This window comes from Ursus arctos, unplaced genomic scaffold, assembly GCF_023065955.2.
Source record: "Ursus arctos isolate Adak ecotype North America unplaced genomic scaffold, UrsArc2.0 scaffold_14, whole genome shotgun sequence".
Taxonomy (NCBI): Eukaryota; Metazoa; Chordata; class Mammalia; order Carnivora; family Ursidae; genus Ursus; species Ursus arctos.
Genome location: NW_026622808.1, coordinates 1,891,750 through 1,908,155, shown reverse-complemented (window position 1 = coordinate 1,908,155; position 16,406 = coordinate 1,891,750). Strand labels below are relative to the sequence as shown.

The 16,406-nt window shown below is 51.8% G+C and overlaps 1 protein-coding gene across 9 annotated transcripts in view; it reads right to left on the bottom strand.

Moving 5' to 3' along the window:
- EPN2 (epsin 2) overlaps positions 1–16,406 on the bottom strand; it is a 91,043-nt gene that overhangs the window by 54,546 nt on the left and 20,091 nt on the right. For 6 of the 9 annotated variants that reach the window (XM_048226666.2, XM_026521120.4, XM_026521119.4 and 3 more), the window contains exon 2: positions 905–1,672. In XM_048226666.2, coding sequence (XP_048082623.1) covers positions 905–1,499 — 595 coding nt within the window. In that variant the 5' untranslated portion in view covers positions 1,500–1,672. Of the gene's footprint in view, positions 1–904; positions 1,673–7,451; positions 8,303–16,406 lie in introns of those variants that run through there. The other 3 variants (XM_057311270.1, XM_057311273.1, XM_057311272.1) reach the window with 3 other exon arrangements.

Sequence of the window (16,406 nt, the reverse complement as noted above, 5' to 3'; positions counted from 1 at the left end):
TGTGCTGTTATGCTGACATGGTGTTACTGATTCCAAAAAAGAAAGGGGGTGTGGGGGCCTGCACTTTTGTTTTTTTAGCCAGAAGATACAATGTGTGCGTCCCCCACCCCCACCCCCCACAGGCCGCCGGGTGGACACCACACTGGACAGCACAGGGGTGCCCGCTCCCGGGACCACTTTAAGTGAATGCCCAGGACGCCCACACGGCTCACAGAGACCAGCTTCTGTCAGGCCCTGAACTCCACTTCTCTTCCCTGAAATCTCGTCCAAATGTGGGGCAATGGCCCCGTGGAATCCCGCATGCAAAAATGAGAAAACAGAGCGGCCCCACCCAGCGCAGACCCAGCCATGCAAGCCAATCACCAAGCGCTCTCATCTCCATGTTGAAAGCGGAGGCCTCGCTCACACTGACACCTGCAGAGGTTTCTGCCTTCTCCCTCTTTCACTGAGACAGAGACCTCCCATCTCCCTCCCGTGATGCTGAAGGACAGCGAACCGGCAGCCCAGTCATGGTAACAACATCCAATAGGAGATTAAAGAAACAAGGCTCTCAAGAAGGAACGTTCATTTCCTCCTGCATACGAAATGCGGTCAACTCCCCACTGTTTGTGCCGCAGGCCAATCGCTCGGCTCCAGCCCTGCCCCGGGTACTGAATCGGACCACGGGGCAGCAGAGGGTCTTGAGGCCCCTGACCCAAAGCAGCCAAGGGACCAAACGCCCCCCTGTTACTGTAAGTGGGTGCAGACCACCGACACTGTTGTCCAGGCTGCCAAAAGCGGAGAAACGGAGGACAGATGCGAGCTCTGGCTCAGCCCAAGGGCAACCCCCCACCCGTCACCCGGCGCTGCCGTGTCTGTACCCAGCAGTGTCTGGCAAGGGGTGGGGAGCGCTTCCACTACTCACAGCCGTGGTAGGAGGCCGGCGACCCCCCGGCCTTGCCGTACTCCTGCTCCGAGTAGCTGGTGGAGAGGTTGGGCTGGCTGGAGCCGCGGCCGAAGGTGATCTGGTTGCTGCCCATGCCCGTGGCGACCTGGGCCATGCGCTCTTTGGTTTTGAGAGCCTGGGCCCTCTCAGCCTTCAGCCGCTCCTCATCCTTGAGGAGGGCCACCAGCTGCTTGGACTTCTCGCGCACGTTGATGCCCTGGTCCTTGCCGTCACGGTCGATGTACTGGAAGTCCTTCAGGGTCTGGATGGCGAAGATGTTCTCCCGGCACTGCTGGGCCACCCGCTCGGAGCCCGTCTTGATGAGGTAGTCCAGCAGTGTCAGCGCCTTGTACACGTGCCGCCAGTTCTTGCCGTGGTCGTTGAGGCGCTTCCACACCATGCTCATGATCTCCGAGAAGGCCACCACGTTGTAGGTCAGGTCGGCAATCTCGGTCATCAGGGAGCTGGACGGGCCCCACGGGTCGTTGGACGTGGCTTCTCGCACTTTTATTTCAGCTTCCGAGTAATTGTTCACAATGTTTTTCATCTGCCGTCTGATAGATGATGTCGCCATTTTTACGGTCTTTGTGACAAATGTAAAGAAAGCCCTTCAGAGAGAGAGACGTTCCTGTGCTGGGCAAGTCCTCGCCCTGTGAAGGTTCAGTCTCCGTAACAGGCGTGGAGCCAGATCCCTGACAGTCATTTCCTCGGCTGGAGCCTCAGGTCCGAGAAGCCAGAAGCCATGACCTAGAGAAAGAAAGAAACACACTCCCTGTAGCATGAGCTCCTCCGAGACAGTAGGAGGCCCCCGCCCAGCCCTTTCCGTAAAAGGCAGGTACAAGGTCTGGCGGGGCCAGGGGGCGGGGATGAGTGCACGCGCTCCAGCCAGCCTAGGAGGGAAGAGACCCACCTTCTCTTCAAAATTACAACACAATCAATGTTACAAGTTAATGTGAATAAAATCTAAACTGGAGGTCAAGCCTCTGGCAGACAAGAAGTAAACACTATAACTCTGGTTCTCCTTTTCAAAACACTTCCACTAGCATCGCTCTTCTGTCGGTTGTATTTTCACGCAGCGGCAGAAGGATCCTAACACTGGGGGCAGTCGGTCCTGACAAACTTTAAATTGTCTGCAGGAGCAAGAAAGCCTCTCATTTCAGGTGTATCTTATCCAAAAAATGCCTATCTATGCCCCCCCCTTAACTAATCTCTACACCAAACGTGGGGCTCGAACTCACAACCCTGAGATCAAGAGTCACATATTCTTCCGACTGAGCCAGCCGGGTGCCCCTGAAATGCCTTCTCTATGCCTTTAAAATTGTTCAGCGTTTGGCTTGGGTCCACTGTGCTTCTACCTGCCCAGGACATTTTCTGTGAACACTTTCTCCTGACTTTGGATCTCTAAAGGTTTCCGACTACTCTTGCAGAGCACAGCCAAGGCCAGGGCTTTCAAAGTCTCCAGCACCCGGCTGGGGAAAAAACTGAGGCCAGGGTTACACATTAAGCCCTCCGCCACAAACCCAAATCCCCTCTCTCCAGAGAAGAAACATTTACTGAGCTTGAGTGAGGTCCACACCTCTGACGGTCGGTTTGGGTCCATGAGTTTGGTCTTGTTCACCAGTGACTACCCAGCACCCAGCACTGCACCTGACATGGGTATAAATGCTGTTGGATAAATTTACGAAACAGAATAAAAACAGTGTCCCTGTCCTCAGGAAGGCCACAGTCCAGCAGGGGATAGAGGCGAGCGCAGGGGATCTGAGGACGCAAAGCCATGACAACCACCTCCGCTGGCTGTCGGAGGCTGCAAAGGCAGGCACAGGAAGGAGCTTCTGCCAGAAGTAACTCCCACTATGTCTTCAAAGCTGAGCAGACCCGAGGGGTGGGAGGAAGTGGTAACGCAGATTATTCCTCATCTATAGAAATGGGAAACTGAGGTCCAGAAGACTCAGGGATTGCCCAAGACAGAGCAGCACAGCTAGACTCTGGACACGAAGCAAGTGCCCGCCCCTTGCCCATCCCCCATTCCCTGCTGCTGGGCTGATTCTGGGCTCTTTTTTTTTTTTTAATAATAATTTTGTATTATGTTATGTTAGTCACCATACAGTACATTCCTAGTTTTTGATGTAGTGTTCCATGATTCATTATTTGCGTGTAACACCCAGTGCACCATGCAATACGTGCCCTCCTTAATACCCATCACCTGTCTATCCCAGTCCCCCACCCCCTTCCCCTCTGAAGCCCTCAGTTTGTTTCCCAGAGTCCATAGTCTCTCATGGATTCTGGGCTCTTCTGGCTGTGGAGGAGCCCAGGCAGCCTTGGGCCAGGCTCTACCTCACTTAATGCTCATGAAAACCCTCCAGGTTAAGGTAGAGATGAGGAACCTGAGGACCTCAAATCATGAGGTCAAGCTGACTAAGGTCATGACTCCTCCAAAGCAGCCCTGTGCAGCTGGGGGGGGGGGGGGTGTGCCGGTGCTGCTGCCACCTCCTCCCTCCTCTTGCAGTGGCCCTCCTCTCCACCAAGCTGCTGTGTTACTTCTGCCAGAGAAACAATGCATGGCCCCCTCCTTCCTCATCTGAAGCCTCAGACCCGCAACAGGAATATCAAAAAAATAGGGGCGCCTGGGTGGCACAGCGGTTAAGCGTCTGCCTTCGGCTCAGGGCGTGATCCCGGCGTTATGGGATCGAGCCCCACATCAGGCTCCTCCGCTATGAGCCTGCTTCTTTCTCTCCCACTCCCCCTGCTTGTGTTTCCTCTCTCGCTGGCTGTCTCTATCTCTGTTGAATAAATAAATAAAATCTTAAAAAAAAAAAAAAGGAATATCAAAAAAATAAGTAAACAAAAGTGGTCAGGAAGGGGGGGAGAGGAAGAGCCGCAGGAAACGCAGTGATCACTTATCACATATGACCGTACAAATAAGCGACAGCTCATAAAATTTCATCCTGGTGACAATCAATACATCTTCTATGGCTGACAAGGCCTTCTCTCCAGCCTCAAATATGCCAAGAATTCTGTCTCCATCTGAAGCCACAGAACAGGGCTTCAGCAGAAGGCAGGCATGCTGCGCCTCTCCACGGATCTGGCCAGCTCTCAGAAATCCTCTAAAGCCTGTCAAAGGACCAGGGATAAAAATTTTCACGGTGACCTGCACATTTGATTTCGTTCGGTTTTTCATTCACAGCGACATTTGCGGCCGGCAGCAGAAAGAGAACACTTTTGGTTTTTAATGAACATCGCCTGGCCTGAAGTGCAAATACTCATCCGAATCGGGAGTCACATTCAGGTGTACTTAATGCCCGGGGGCCCTACGACGTGCCAGGGGCCGCCGGGCACTTCCACTTGTCACTCCAGCTGGTGCCCAGCAGGTACGACCGGCCCACCCTCTGAGGAGCAGGAGGGGCTGGGATCCACCGCTGAAAGGTCCCCGGCCACCCTCCTCCAGGTCAGGAAGCAGCTCTAACGAAAAGCATGACAGCAAATGGTCCTCCTGGTGAAAAGGCCTCCAACAGTTGGAAATAGAATGAAAAAAACGAAAACGATTTCCTGAGGGAGAAACGATGCCCCAGGCTCTGTTGCCTTTCTTCTAGTCCAGCCACCTTGGACCCAGTGTTCTCCTTGGCAGAGGTCAGGGAGAGGCCATGAGGCCCAGCCAGGGCATCCACCAAGCCTCCTGGGCCTTTTGGCAAAGAAAAGGCACCAATTCCTCTGATCAAGTCCCGGAGTGCCCTCTGCCCTGCCAGACAGAGGCTGAGAAAGGAACTCCAAACAACTGAGAAACCGGGGCACAGACCAAGGCAGGGGTTTTCTCTAAGAGGCTCAACTTGCAAAGACATCGGTTAGCAGTCTCTTTGAAATATTTAGGCTTTAAGAAGAAGGAAAGAGGTAATAAAACATTGCTTACAGTCAGAAAAATATATAAAGCCTATAGAATTTGAATGGCTGCCTGCCATTTTCTTAAAGCTATAGACGAGAGCGGCTTTCAGGATGGGCACACGGGAGAATGGGGAGATCTGGGGAGAAGAAATTCCCGATAGGAGAAAGGACACCAAAGGCGCCTCCACGAAACCATTTTCAAGGCCAACTGGGTGATGCACCTCACTGGGGACTCTGGAGACTGACATTTCCAATTCCGGCCGTGGGAGAAGCCGGGGACACGAGAGTGGGCGGCAGGACCACAGGCCCGGCTGTGCGTGCACGAGGCTCTCCCAGGCAGCTGCGTTGCACTTGTCCACGTGGACCTCAGACCTCGCTCTTCCCGTTTTAAAACTTCTCCCCCTCAACCTCAGGATTGGGCTGTCAACACCTAAACCTCTCCTCTCCCAGCAAACATCTGACACTCGCTCCCAAAAGCCAGGCCTGAACACACTCCATGCTCAAGTATACGCCCTGTGCTATTTCCAGAACCTAAGTTTTGTTTTGGTCTTGCTTTTCGGAACTGTGTGCATGCTCCGCCTTCCGAACTCGCCCTCTCAATCTGCCAGTTTTCTTCCCTTGCCAGCTTGCTGAGCCTGAATGAACCAGCACAGGACCATGTGTTACCTCCTGGGCTCTTCACTCAAGCCTGGGAAGCTGTGATCAGCTCCCAAACATTCAACCATTTACGAAGGAGCTTCTGCTCAGATAAGGGGGAGGTAGGAGGAAGGGGGGTAGTGGGGGCTGCCAAAATGAGGGGAGAAAATACACTTTGTTAAAGGTTTAAGACCAAGATAGCAAAAAAAAAAAAAAAAAAAAAAAAAAGAAGAAGGGCTGGGGCTCATTTTCATAAATGACATACTGACAACTAAGGACAAAAGCCATCAGAGCATCAGTAACTGGAAATGCCTTCAGAAATGGAGTTCTAGGGGCACCTCAGTGGCTCAGTTGGTTAAGCGTCCAACTCTGGATTTCAGCTCAGGTCATGATTTCAGGGTCGTGCCATCAAGCCCCACACGGGCTCTGTGCTGGACGTGGAGCCTGCTTGAGATTCTCTCTCCCTCTCCACACACCCCCCACCCGTGCTCTAATAAGAAATTAAAAAAATTAAAACATTAACACCTGAATTCTATCATCAGAAATTACTCAGAACTATTTCATTACAAGTGATAACGTTTGTACAATTCCATTACAACTTTAAATATTTTCTGAATGGAGACAGGTTGGGATTTCTATTCAAAGCAAACACATTCTTCTGCACAGGAGCTGCAGGAAATCCATTTACTTCCCTGGATGGAATGACCAGGGGCCCCCACCTGCCCCCCCCCCAGCCTCAGCCCTGAATGGCCTGTTTCAAAACTGTAGTAATCGTTCATTTTATTAGGAATCGAGGCTTCTGATAAACGCGACGACCACTAGTAACCTCACTGAGCTGATAAAATCCAAGAAACTGCGAAGAAACTGAACATCTCAGCTGGCCTGGAGAAGTCTCCCCACGGGCAATGCGCATTTCTGTCAGGCCTTCCTAAAGGCCCTCGGGGGCTCCAGAGACTCCGCATCAAAGGCCACAGTCTCTCTCCCGTATGGAAGGAAACCACTCACTTTTCTACAGTCAGGCCCAGTACTAGAAAAGGTTCTTTAATCCTCTCTCTCTGCCTTTGCAACATCCATATCCCCTTGTCTCAGAAAGATCCTTGGTCTTCCATGGGGGAGGCGGCCAGGCGCAGGCCCAATCAGAGTACCACAGCACCCCCCCACCCCGGGTGGCTAGATCAGGACTGGGCGAGCTGCCAGAAGCCACCAGAGGCCCAGGGACTCCCTAAGTCTACAGGCGACGCCGAAGAAAGCAACGAGCCAGGGAAGGAGAAGGAGCGAGACAGCACATGGCTGGAACCTCTGGGTCCGCTTGCACCTGAAGCCGTTTCTGCACATCTCCGCAGCCAGAGCCAACGTGGTCGTCCGTGACCTACAGCAATGTGTCCCGTGCCAGGAGCCTGAGAGCAGCCCAACACCAGAGTACGGCCAGGGGGACACCCTGAGCCTCCGAGCAGGCCTCAGGCGGAAGCAGAATGATACCAACCAGACTCTCCTCGCTCACACCTGGCCTGTCGCCTCAGGCTGACCCAGGAGCTGCGTCCTTCCCAGGGAGGCTGGTCACTCCTCAAAATGCAGACATCCCAGCCAACGTCTGCCCATCACTGTTTTTCAGAGCGGCTTAGGATGGTGACCATAAATCGGGAGCTGGATCATCACCTCTGCAGGGGGCAAGCCGGGGAAGAAAACCTTCTGGCACGTTTGAAAACACAACCAGAATTCAAAAGACACTGGAGACTGGAAATAGGCTGAATGAAAGAGCCAAGAGAACAAAACTAGACAAACAAACAAAAACTTCCAAGGCCAGAGTGGTGCCCCTGGAGGCAAGAAGAATTCCATCCAAATGTGCTCCAGTAGTTTGTGGACTGGGTGGGGAAATTCCTTCCGAATAGAGTTCCCAATCATGACAGAACGAGGAGGCCCTCTCCGGCATTCAGGGCAGCCCAGGTGGGTCCCTGCTCAAAGCCCGCAGGTCTCTCGGCCCCTGTGCTTCTGTGACGCGAGGCAGGATACTCACCCTGTCCGCTGCCGTCTCCGCCACAGCCCCGAGGAGGTTTTGGCAGTGCCTTTTCAGGGATCCGGGACCCTCGTCAGGGGTCAAGACCAGCTATGAGGCAAGAGCAACAACTACCTCTCCCGACTCCCCAAAACCAGTCACGGGTCAACCAATATTGACTGTGACAGTCCTGTCAAAATCAATAAATGTCACTGAGTGAACCGATCAGGAAATCATCACCCCAGATGACAGCTCACACTATCTGTGCCTGGTGGCCTCTCATGACTTCATATGTACTCCATTTTCCTCCGGGCAGATGACAGGGAGAGCTGTGGGAAGGGGTGCTGCCCCCTCTCTTGCGGCGTCCCGCCAGTGTGGCCCACTGCCTGCTACCTACCAGAAGCTCCTGGGGAGACTGCTCAAACTCCCAACACATGGCCCCTGGGGGGCAGCGCTGAGGGGACGCGACGCTCTGACCAAGCTCCTGTGGTGACATCCGGGTATTCTGAAGCGAGTGCCATGGTGTCACCGCATGACACACATAAACACTAAGTTTGTGAAACACTTTGCAAGCCTTGATTAGCTGGCTTTCGTTCTCCTCTGCGTGCAATCCATGAGTGAGGAAACATCTCCATCTTCCTACTGGGGAAAAGGGTACCACGACCATCACAAGGAGCCCTAGTCAGGGGGTGGCTGAGACCACAGCTCACATGACCAAACTGAGCTGGCTTCCCAGAAGACAACGGTCCAGTTAGGACAATATGGACAGTGCCACATTCTTCTCCACAGTAATCATTTCAGACCAAAAGAGAAAGCACTATTATGAGTCTGCTTCAGCCAAGCTAGCAGTAACTCAGAGCCTAACAGCCACTGCTCATGCAGAGGGGAAAAACGAAAAGGAAGAAACAAAACAAAAACAAAAACAAAAAAACCACCCTTCACATTCACCAGAAAAACGGTGACACTCTGCCAAAAAAAAAAAAAAAAAAAAAAAAAGAATGTTCTCTTCACTAACTGAATGCAGAAATCAAATTTTATATCACCATCCAAAAAGTGGGACTTAAAAAAAAATCCACTGAATTCATATATATACTTAAAAGGATTCGGAGGAAAAACAAACATTTTAGACTTGACTTCCAAACGATAAAGCAGGTCAAGTTAAACTGCCCACGCACCTCTCCTCGCTCCCTTCTTGGGGAGGAAAACCCCGAGGAGGTGTCTGTTAACCTACCACCAGGTGGAGGTTATACACTCCCGCCCCCATGCTGGGCAGTTCCAGGTGGCCCACGAGGCAGGAGGGCCCCCCACAAAGAGCAAAGAGCCTGCTCCGCGGCCTCTGCCAGGATCCGACAGTCACTAGAACAAGTGAGACACCCTCCTGCGACTTTATGTGTTCTGAATTGTTCCAAAAGGAGAAGTAGCGAGAACACGAGGAATTTCACCTTTCTTTACACCAACGTGCCCCGAGCACGGAGTCTCCGAGAAGAGCAGCCTGTGGGTGCAGATTACATAGGCGTTGAAATGTTTAAAGATCATGTGAACCAGGGGGGCGCCTGGGTGGCTCAATCGGTTGAGCGTCCAACTCTTGGCTCAGGTTATCATCTTGGGGTCATGGGATCAAACCCCGTGTTGGGCTCCACGCTCAGCGCAGAGTTTGCTTGTCCCTCTCCCCCACCCACACCCCGCTGTGCACTAGCGTATACACACACACTTTTTCTCTCTCTCTCTCTCTCAGAAAAGCAAAGCCTTTTAATAAATATAAATATACATGTATACATACACACACATAGGTATGCATCATGGGAACCAGCGTCAGGAGACCTGTTCTGGTCATTCTGGCTGCACGCTGGCCATCTGACACAGCCACTTAGTTTCACTCCCTGATTTAGGGACAGGGTGTGTCGAGCTGTGCCTCTCTTGCAAGGTCCAGGATCAGACACCTTGACGGCTGGACCAAGGTGATGCATAAATATCACATATAGGGAAAAAGAATTCTTTATTGCTCCCCACCTCTCTTCTATTCTTCAAAGTAGTTTTGCAAATGACCAATCATGGACAGTGTTCTTAAAAAAATCACGCCAGAAAGCAAACAATGTGGTGTTGTAGACACACAGAATCAGGAGATAGGAAACGAGGGACATAGGTCCAGAGCTGTGACCACTCTGAGGCACCAAGCAAGCCAGTGACCAGGCTCCTCGCTTCTAAAATGATGGGGCAGACCAGATGCTCTCCCTAAACCCTTCAATTCCCAAGACCCTCCTTCTGACAAATGGCTCAATGCCCTGCCATAGTGTCATGGGGAGCCCAAGCTCTGGCCAGCCCCAGTCATAGGTCACTGACTGCCGGGCTAGAATTCTGGCCACAAGCCTCGTGGCAGATGTCTCTCTTGGTCTATGGGGGGCTCATTGGCGGGCAAAAACAGCAGGGCTTCCCATGGGCCTTTTGAAGTGTGAAGCATAGCCCTCAGAACCCTTCCCTCTTCCCAGGAAGGCAGCTTTTATGTGACCCCTGGGCTAGAGAGTCTCTATTTCTAACACGCCGTGACTCTGCTACTAGAAATATCCACTAATAACAGACCGAAATGCCACCCAGGGACTGCGAACCGCAGAACGGGGGCTTCTGACGGCTATCCACACCCACCCCACACCATGGGGCAGGCCCAGCTGTGGATCACACTTTGACCAGTACAATTTTCCAGCTTGAGACATTTGAAAAAAATGCAGAGCTGCATGGGAAAATTTAGAATTCCCATGATTTCGGGCTTAATTTAGCCCTGGCTGGTCACCGTGATGGCACTAAGTCCTGGGCTGCCGCCATCTCCTGAGGAGCCAGCGAGAGAGCAGAGGCAAAGCGACGGTGGGCTAGAGGTCCCCTCGGCCAGGACCCCACAGACTTGGTTTCAGGCAAAGCAGTGACCTAACGCTTTTCTCAAAAGGAGCTCAAGATGCTTGCCAAGAGGAGCCTTGAGGGAAATGGAACAGGTATTTCCACCCTCATCAGTACAAAAGCAAAGCCAGGAGGAAAATGACTGGTTTGCTCACCTCTACCCTTCCACCGGCTGCTCTGGGAGGCCTACCGGACTCCCCTCGCCATGGCTAGGAAGGAAGGAGGCAGATTTCTGTGGGCAGCTGGGGGAGTTACTTCCACAGACGTCAGGGAGTGATGGCAGACGTGGGCAGACCGTCAAGGCTGGGCCTGGGGCCCCACCCCCACCCCAAGCAGCCAGGGGGTCAGGCCAGAGCCTCAGAGACCAGAGGACAGGCTCACCTCTGCAAAAGGAGAAAAAGGAGAAGCCAAATTATCCTAAACTTGGACCTGGCTACTCTGGGGAAGGATGAGACTCAAAGGTTAACTCTTTCTGTGCCACTGCGTGCTGTACCCTCTTCTCCAATCATTGTCCTCATTATGGGGACAATCTGCTCCCTGTCACTTCAGAGAAACCTCTGTGCCACAAACCAGCCCCTGCCACACACTCTACCCACCTGCTGCCTCTTCTGCCTGCATTCTTCCCGTGACCGTCACTGGACGGGCTCTCTCACTCAGAGCCCACTTTACACATCGCTTCCCCAGAACCACCAGTCGCCCTGTCACGTCACCAGCTTCGATTCTCAGCAGGGCCCCACTCTCTACCGGGCATTTTCTTGTTTGTGCACCTGCTTATCTCTTGTGCCCCCCTGGCCTCTGTGAGAGGAGGGTCCTGCCTATCTTCACCTCGCTCTCCTCTGTGCCTAGAACACAGCCTGGCACGCAGCGAGCACTGGGTAAACACAGGGGCAACCAATAAGAAAACTTTAAAAATTATCCCTGGTCGTGTCTATTCAGAGACCACCAGAGTTAACAACACTCCGGGGGCCATTCTCCCAGGTCCCGTTTCCCTTTCTGCTCACTATCACAGGAGTTCAAGACAGCTGCCCTCCTCCACTTACTGACTGCCCACCGATAAACCGCCTGGGGACAGGGACTGCCATGCTGGAGCTTCATGGATGCTCACCCCACGAGAGCGGAGAGTCACCTGAGCCCGGACCCCACAGGGGCTTCTTATTCCGACCATACGGATCTACATCCTTCCTTTTCCGGCTGGGAGACCCGAGGCCGGTCCATGAGCTCACCTGTCAGCTGCAGTGAGCGGCTGCCTAGGGAGACACTGGCGAATAATCGGTGTCCAAGTATCTCCTTCCTCTCCCTGGCAGCACTGAGGGGAGGACGTCTATAAGGATGTTACTTGGCATGTCCCTAAGGATAACTCAAAAAGGACTTCCAAAGCAGGAGAGGAAAGCCCACAGAAGCCTCTTGGTGAAAAGTGTGCTGGGTGGCTACAGTCCACCAGGGTAGGCAGGTCCATAATTACCTCTTTCCTGACCACACAGACAACCTGTTAAACACAGTCACCGTTCCAGCTCATCCCCTTTGTGGCTGGCATTTCCAAGAAAGGTCTCCGACTAGTAACTGTCATAGAATAGCCTCAGAATAGCAACAGAAAAGAGGCTCTTTAAGAGAAGCCAGCAAATACTGAGGCCTGACCATATGCCGCGCATGTTCTAAGACCAGACACGTGTCCTCATGAAATCTTCATAACGGCCCTAGAGGGAGCGATTATCATCACCCTCATTTTACAGAGGAGGAAGCTGAGGCACAGAGAGGCTCGGGAACTGGCCCAAGATACAGTGCCAGCAGGGTTAGCACCAGGATTTGATCCCAGACCTGTGGCATCTGGGCCCATTCTGGGATTCCTTCTGGCTTCAGACAATCCAGCGCCCCAAGTCATGACAGCGATGAATTTGTCCCCGCTGAAGCTGCAAGTCTAGCAGGGCACCTCTTCCTACATGTTGAAGAGGCCAGAAGACGGCAGAAAAAAAGCTCTTTTCCTAACCCCCGTTCAGCTGGAGGTCCTCTTCCCAGCCAGCTCACCACGCCAGCGAGCAGGGGCAAAGGTGCTGGAGCTGGAAGGGCCTCAGGACTCACCTACATGCAGACACCGAGGCCAGAGGCCCAGAGCAGTTTAACGCTGTACCAGGGTCAGTCCCTGGCCTTCCCAGCTCCTACCAGCATGACCAACCAAGGAAAGGGGTCTTAATGCTCTTCAAAAAAGGCTTCCCCTTGAAATGTGTAAGGTTCCACAGGCTCGCAATACAACGAAATCAGTCCAGGAAATACCACAGAAACTCCAAAACTATTTTTTTAAATGTGCTTTAGGGGTACCTGGGTGGCTCAGTCGGTTGAGTTTGACTCTTTGATCTCAGTGCTGGTCTTAATCTCGGGGTTGTGAGTTCAAGCCCTGAGCTGGGCTCCACACCGTGGAGCCTACTTAAAAGATAATAAATAATAATAAATAAATAAAATACAATTCAAATTTAAAAATGTGTTCTTCAGAACTCACATCCTTAAGAAATGATGTCTCCGTGGCTATAACCATGTCTCCTACTAAATGAGTCACATCAACTTGAAACCTAAGAAGTCGGCATTATTCCTTTGAAATTGCGGTCATTATCTGAAATACCACTCAGAGAAGACTGGGTCTCAATGCTGAAAGGTAAACTTCCTTTTTTGGTACAGAATAAAAATATTATTTCCCTCCTTCCTCCTCTGCTGGAGACATTCCCAGTGTTTTATTTACTCTGCAATACTGACTGGATATATTAGGAGGAAATGTTCCTTCTAACTCTTAAATGTCAGAGTTAGCCCCAGAAAAAGCTTGAGCCAGCCCTGATGTCCTCTTGCTGTTCCTCTTGTTTGCTTAGATTTTTATTATGTACTATTGGATGCACATGAAAGAATTAAGTGCAAAGCACATGTGAGGCACAAACCAAAGGAGCCCCTGTGACCCCCCCCCCCCCATTCTCCTCAAGGCCTAGGGCATGACCGCAATGCCCACCCACAGGGGTCCCTCCCCTCCCTACTTCCTCCACCTCAGGCACACAGCTCGGGTTCTGGGTTCTTCAGTCCCTCGTTTTTTAAAAAAGATCATTTTACCACAACTGCTCTAAAAGCAAATAATATACAGTCTTCCACAAGTTGCTTTTGTCATTCAGTACTGCCACTCATCCGCATTGCTCTGTATGGCGAGCTGCGGTCCACCCATTCCATGTTCCTATGTAACAATGTACCCACTCGCTTTCCCGTCAATGGACATCTGAACTACTTCCAAATTCCTGCCATCATGAAGACGTCTGAAGTCTGGTCTGTGTGTCTCCTGGCGCACATGTGCAGAGCTGTTCCAGAGTATGTTCCTGAGAGTAGAACGGCTCCGCTCACTCACAGGGTGCGCAAAAGTTCTCTGCAGATCTTAAAAATATTTTTGCTGCCCAAATTTACAATCTCATTTTATCATTACAGAGCAGACATAGTCACGGTTGAGCAGATACCAGGTTCAACAAGTACTCTTCACACACTCAGTGTGTAAAGAACGATGCCCACGGGCCAGGGGAGGGGGGCGGGTTGTTAGGGAAGCACAAGACACGGTTTCTGGTCCGGGCTGGGGGTAGAGCAAAGGCGGACTGCACACTGGGTGCTCCAACCAGGTCAGGACGGGCTGTGGGATCTGTCAGGTGTATCTGAGGCGATGCTGCTGAAGAATGAGAGGCACGAGCAAGGGTACGGAGGGAGAAGGCTGTTCAGGCGGAGCGGAGAGACAGCGGGGTGTGTGGGAGTGCGGAGTCCGTGGGGGGCGGGCGGGATGGCAGAGGCTGCAAGGCCTCATTCAGCACACTACGAAATCTGGATTTGCCAACTGTGGTTATTCACTTTCAAGATTTTGCCATATCCCCCTAATAATAATAATAATAATAATAATAATAATAATAATAATGGCTAACACAGAGCACTTACTGTGTGCAAGGGATGGTCTTAGGAACTGTCTCATTTGGGGCACCTGGGTGGCACAGAGGTTAAGCGCCTGCCTTCGGCTCAGGGCGTGATCCCGGCGTTATGGGATCGAGCCCCACATCAGGCTCTTCCGCTATGAGCCTGCTTCTTCCTCTCCCACTCCCCCTGCTCGTGTTCCCTCTCTCGCTGGCTGTTTCTATCTCTGTCAAAAAAATAAATAAAATCTTTAAAAAAAAAAAAAGAACTGTCTCATTTAACTTCCACTATACGTGCGTGGTACTATTGTCCATTTACCATTTTTCTTTAAATTCATTTACTTTTGGGAGGCCTGGGTGGCTCAGTCGGTTAAGCATCTGCCTTTGGCTCAGATCGTGACCCCAGGATCCTGGGATCGAGCACCACACTGGGCTCCCTGCTCAGAGGGGGCTGAGCCTACTTCTCCCTCTGCTTGTGCTCTTTCCCTGACAAATAAATAAAAATCTTTTAAAAATTAAAAAATAAATAAAAAATAAACTTTAAAAATCCATTTACTTTTAAACTCAAATACCCACTTGAATAACATATAATGAAATCAGGGATCACTGCTATGGCGTTTTGGAAGGGCGAGTACCTTTTTGCTTGTTTCGTTTTCGAGAGACAATTCATAGAGCATAAGATTCACCATCTTCTAGTGTTCAGTTCACACTTACAACTGGGTATATTCACAGAGCTGAACTACCACCACCGCTAATTCCAGAACATGGTTAACACCCCCAGAAGGAACCCTGTACCTGTTAGCAGTCACTAGCCACGGCCCCTTCCCCTGGCCTCTAAGACGTTCTGTCTCTAGGGCTTTGCCCATTCCAGACATTTCATATGCATGGAAACCATCCAACCTCTGTCCTGTGTCTTGTTCTTCCACCTTACATATTTTAAAGGTTCATCCGTGTCGCATCACATATCAGTACTTCATTCCTTTTTACAGCTGAATAATTTTCCACTGTATGGATATACGTTTTATTTATCTACTTTGTTGGAGGACGTCTGGGTTGTTTTCCCCCCTTTCTGGCTACTATGAATAGTGTTGCTATGAACATCTGTGTCCAAGTGTGCGCGGACGTATGTGTCAGCTCTCCTGGGCATACGCTGAGGAGTGGACTTGCTGGTTCGCATGGTAACTCAATGTTGAACTTTCTCCACTGCCACAGTAGTAAGGCATTTCTAAGGTAACTATTAAAATGAGTAACGTTCAACTGCGCACCACTTAAAATTATTTTAGGAAATACTGCTGGAGCGAAGCTACGGAAGCTGGCTTTTGTTTTGTTTGGGAGCAGAGGAATGACGCTGTCAGAGGAGTATTTCTGGAATCCTAACGAAGCAGCACAGGGTGAGAGGGCCAGGGTGGGGACAAGGGAGGGTGACAGAGACAGAAGACCACTTAGAACCCCCAAGGGAGGCGATGAGGGGAACTGGGGCCTGAATGTGGGTGCAGCAGGGAACGACAGGGCAGGAGACCTCAGACAGAAACACAGCACAGGAGAATCAAGCCCTGACGGCCACATGTCAGTGCGGGCTGCGACAGGTGGGGGTGGGAGTAGCCAGGAAGACAGAGGCACCCTTAATAGAATACAAAGGTGGGAAGGTATACAGGTTTCAGGAGAAGGAAAGAGGCAGAACCGGTAGTTTTATTTCAAACAACCAAATGTAGCTGGAGGTGCTGGCAAACAGGCATGAAGCATGAAGAAGGCCGAGTGGCAGCCGGCACGGAGGGCTGGGGAGAGGGTACTGGGGTCTGCATGTTCCTCTGGAAGGGGCACGTGAGAGGACCTGGGGGGAACAGGGGAGACCAGGGAATGGGACGTAACTCAGAAGGAGGCTACCAGTCACTGGGCGAAGTCCAGCAAGTGCGGGGGGCAGGGGGGAGGAGACACAGGAGCACCCCCGAGCGCGGGGGAGGAGAGCTTCAGGGAATGATGCTCACCAACAGGGACAGAGAAGAGTCCGGAGGATGTGGCAAGAAGCATGCTTTCGGGTGCCGCGAGCAGCGGTGGGCGACCGGGAGAACCAGGCCTTCTCCTAATGACAGCAACGAGTGGCTCAGACACCCTGGCGAGGGAGGCCACACGGAACTTCCCACACCTGCCGCATCATGGCCCAAACCTCTGGGGCACCTGC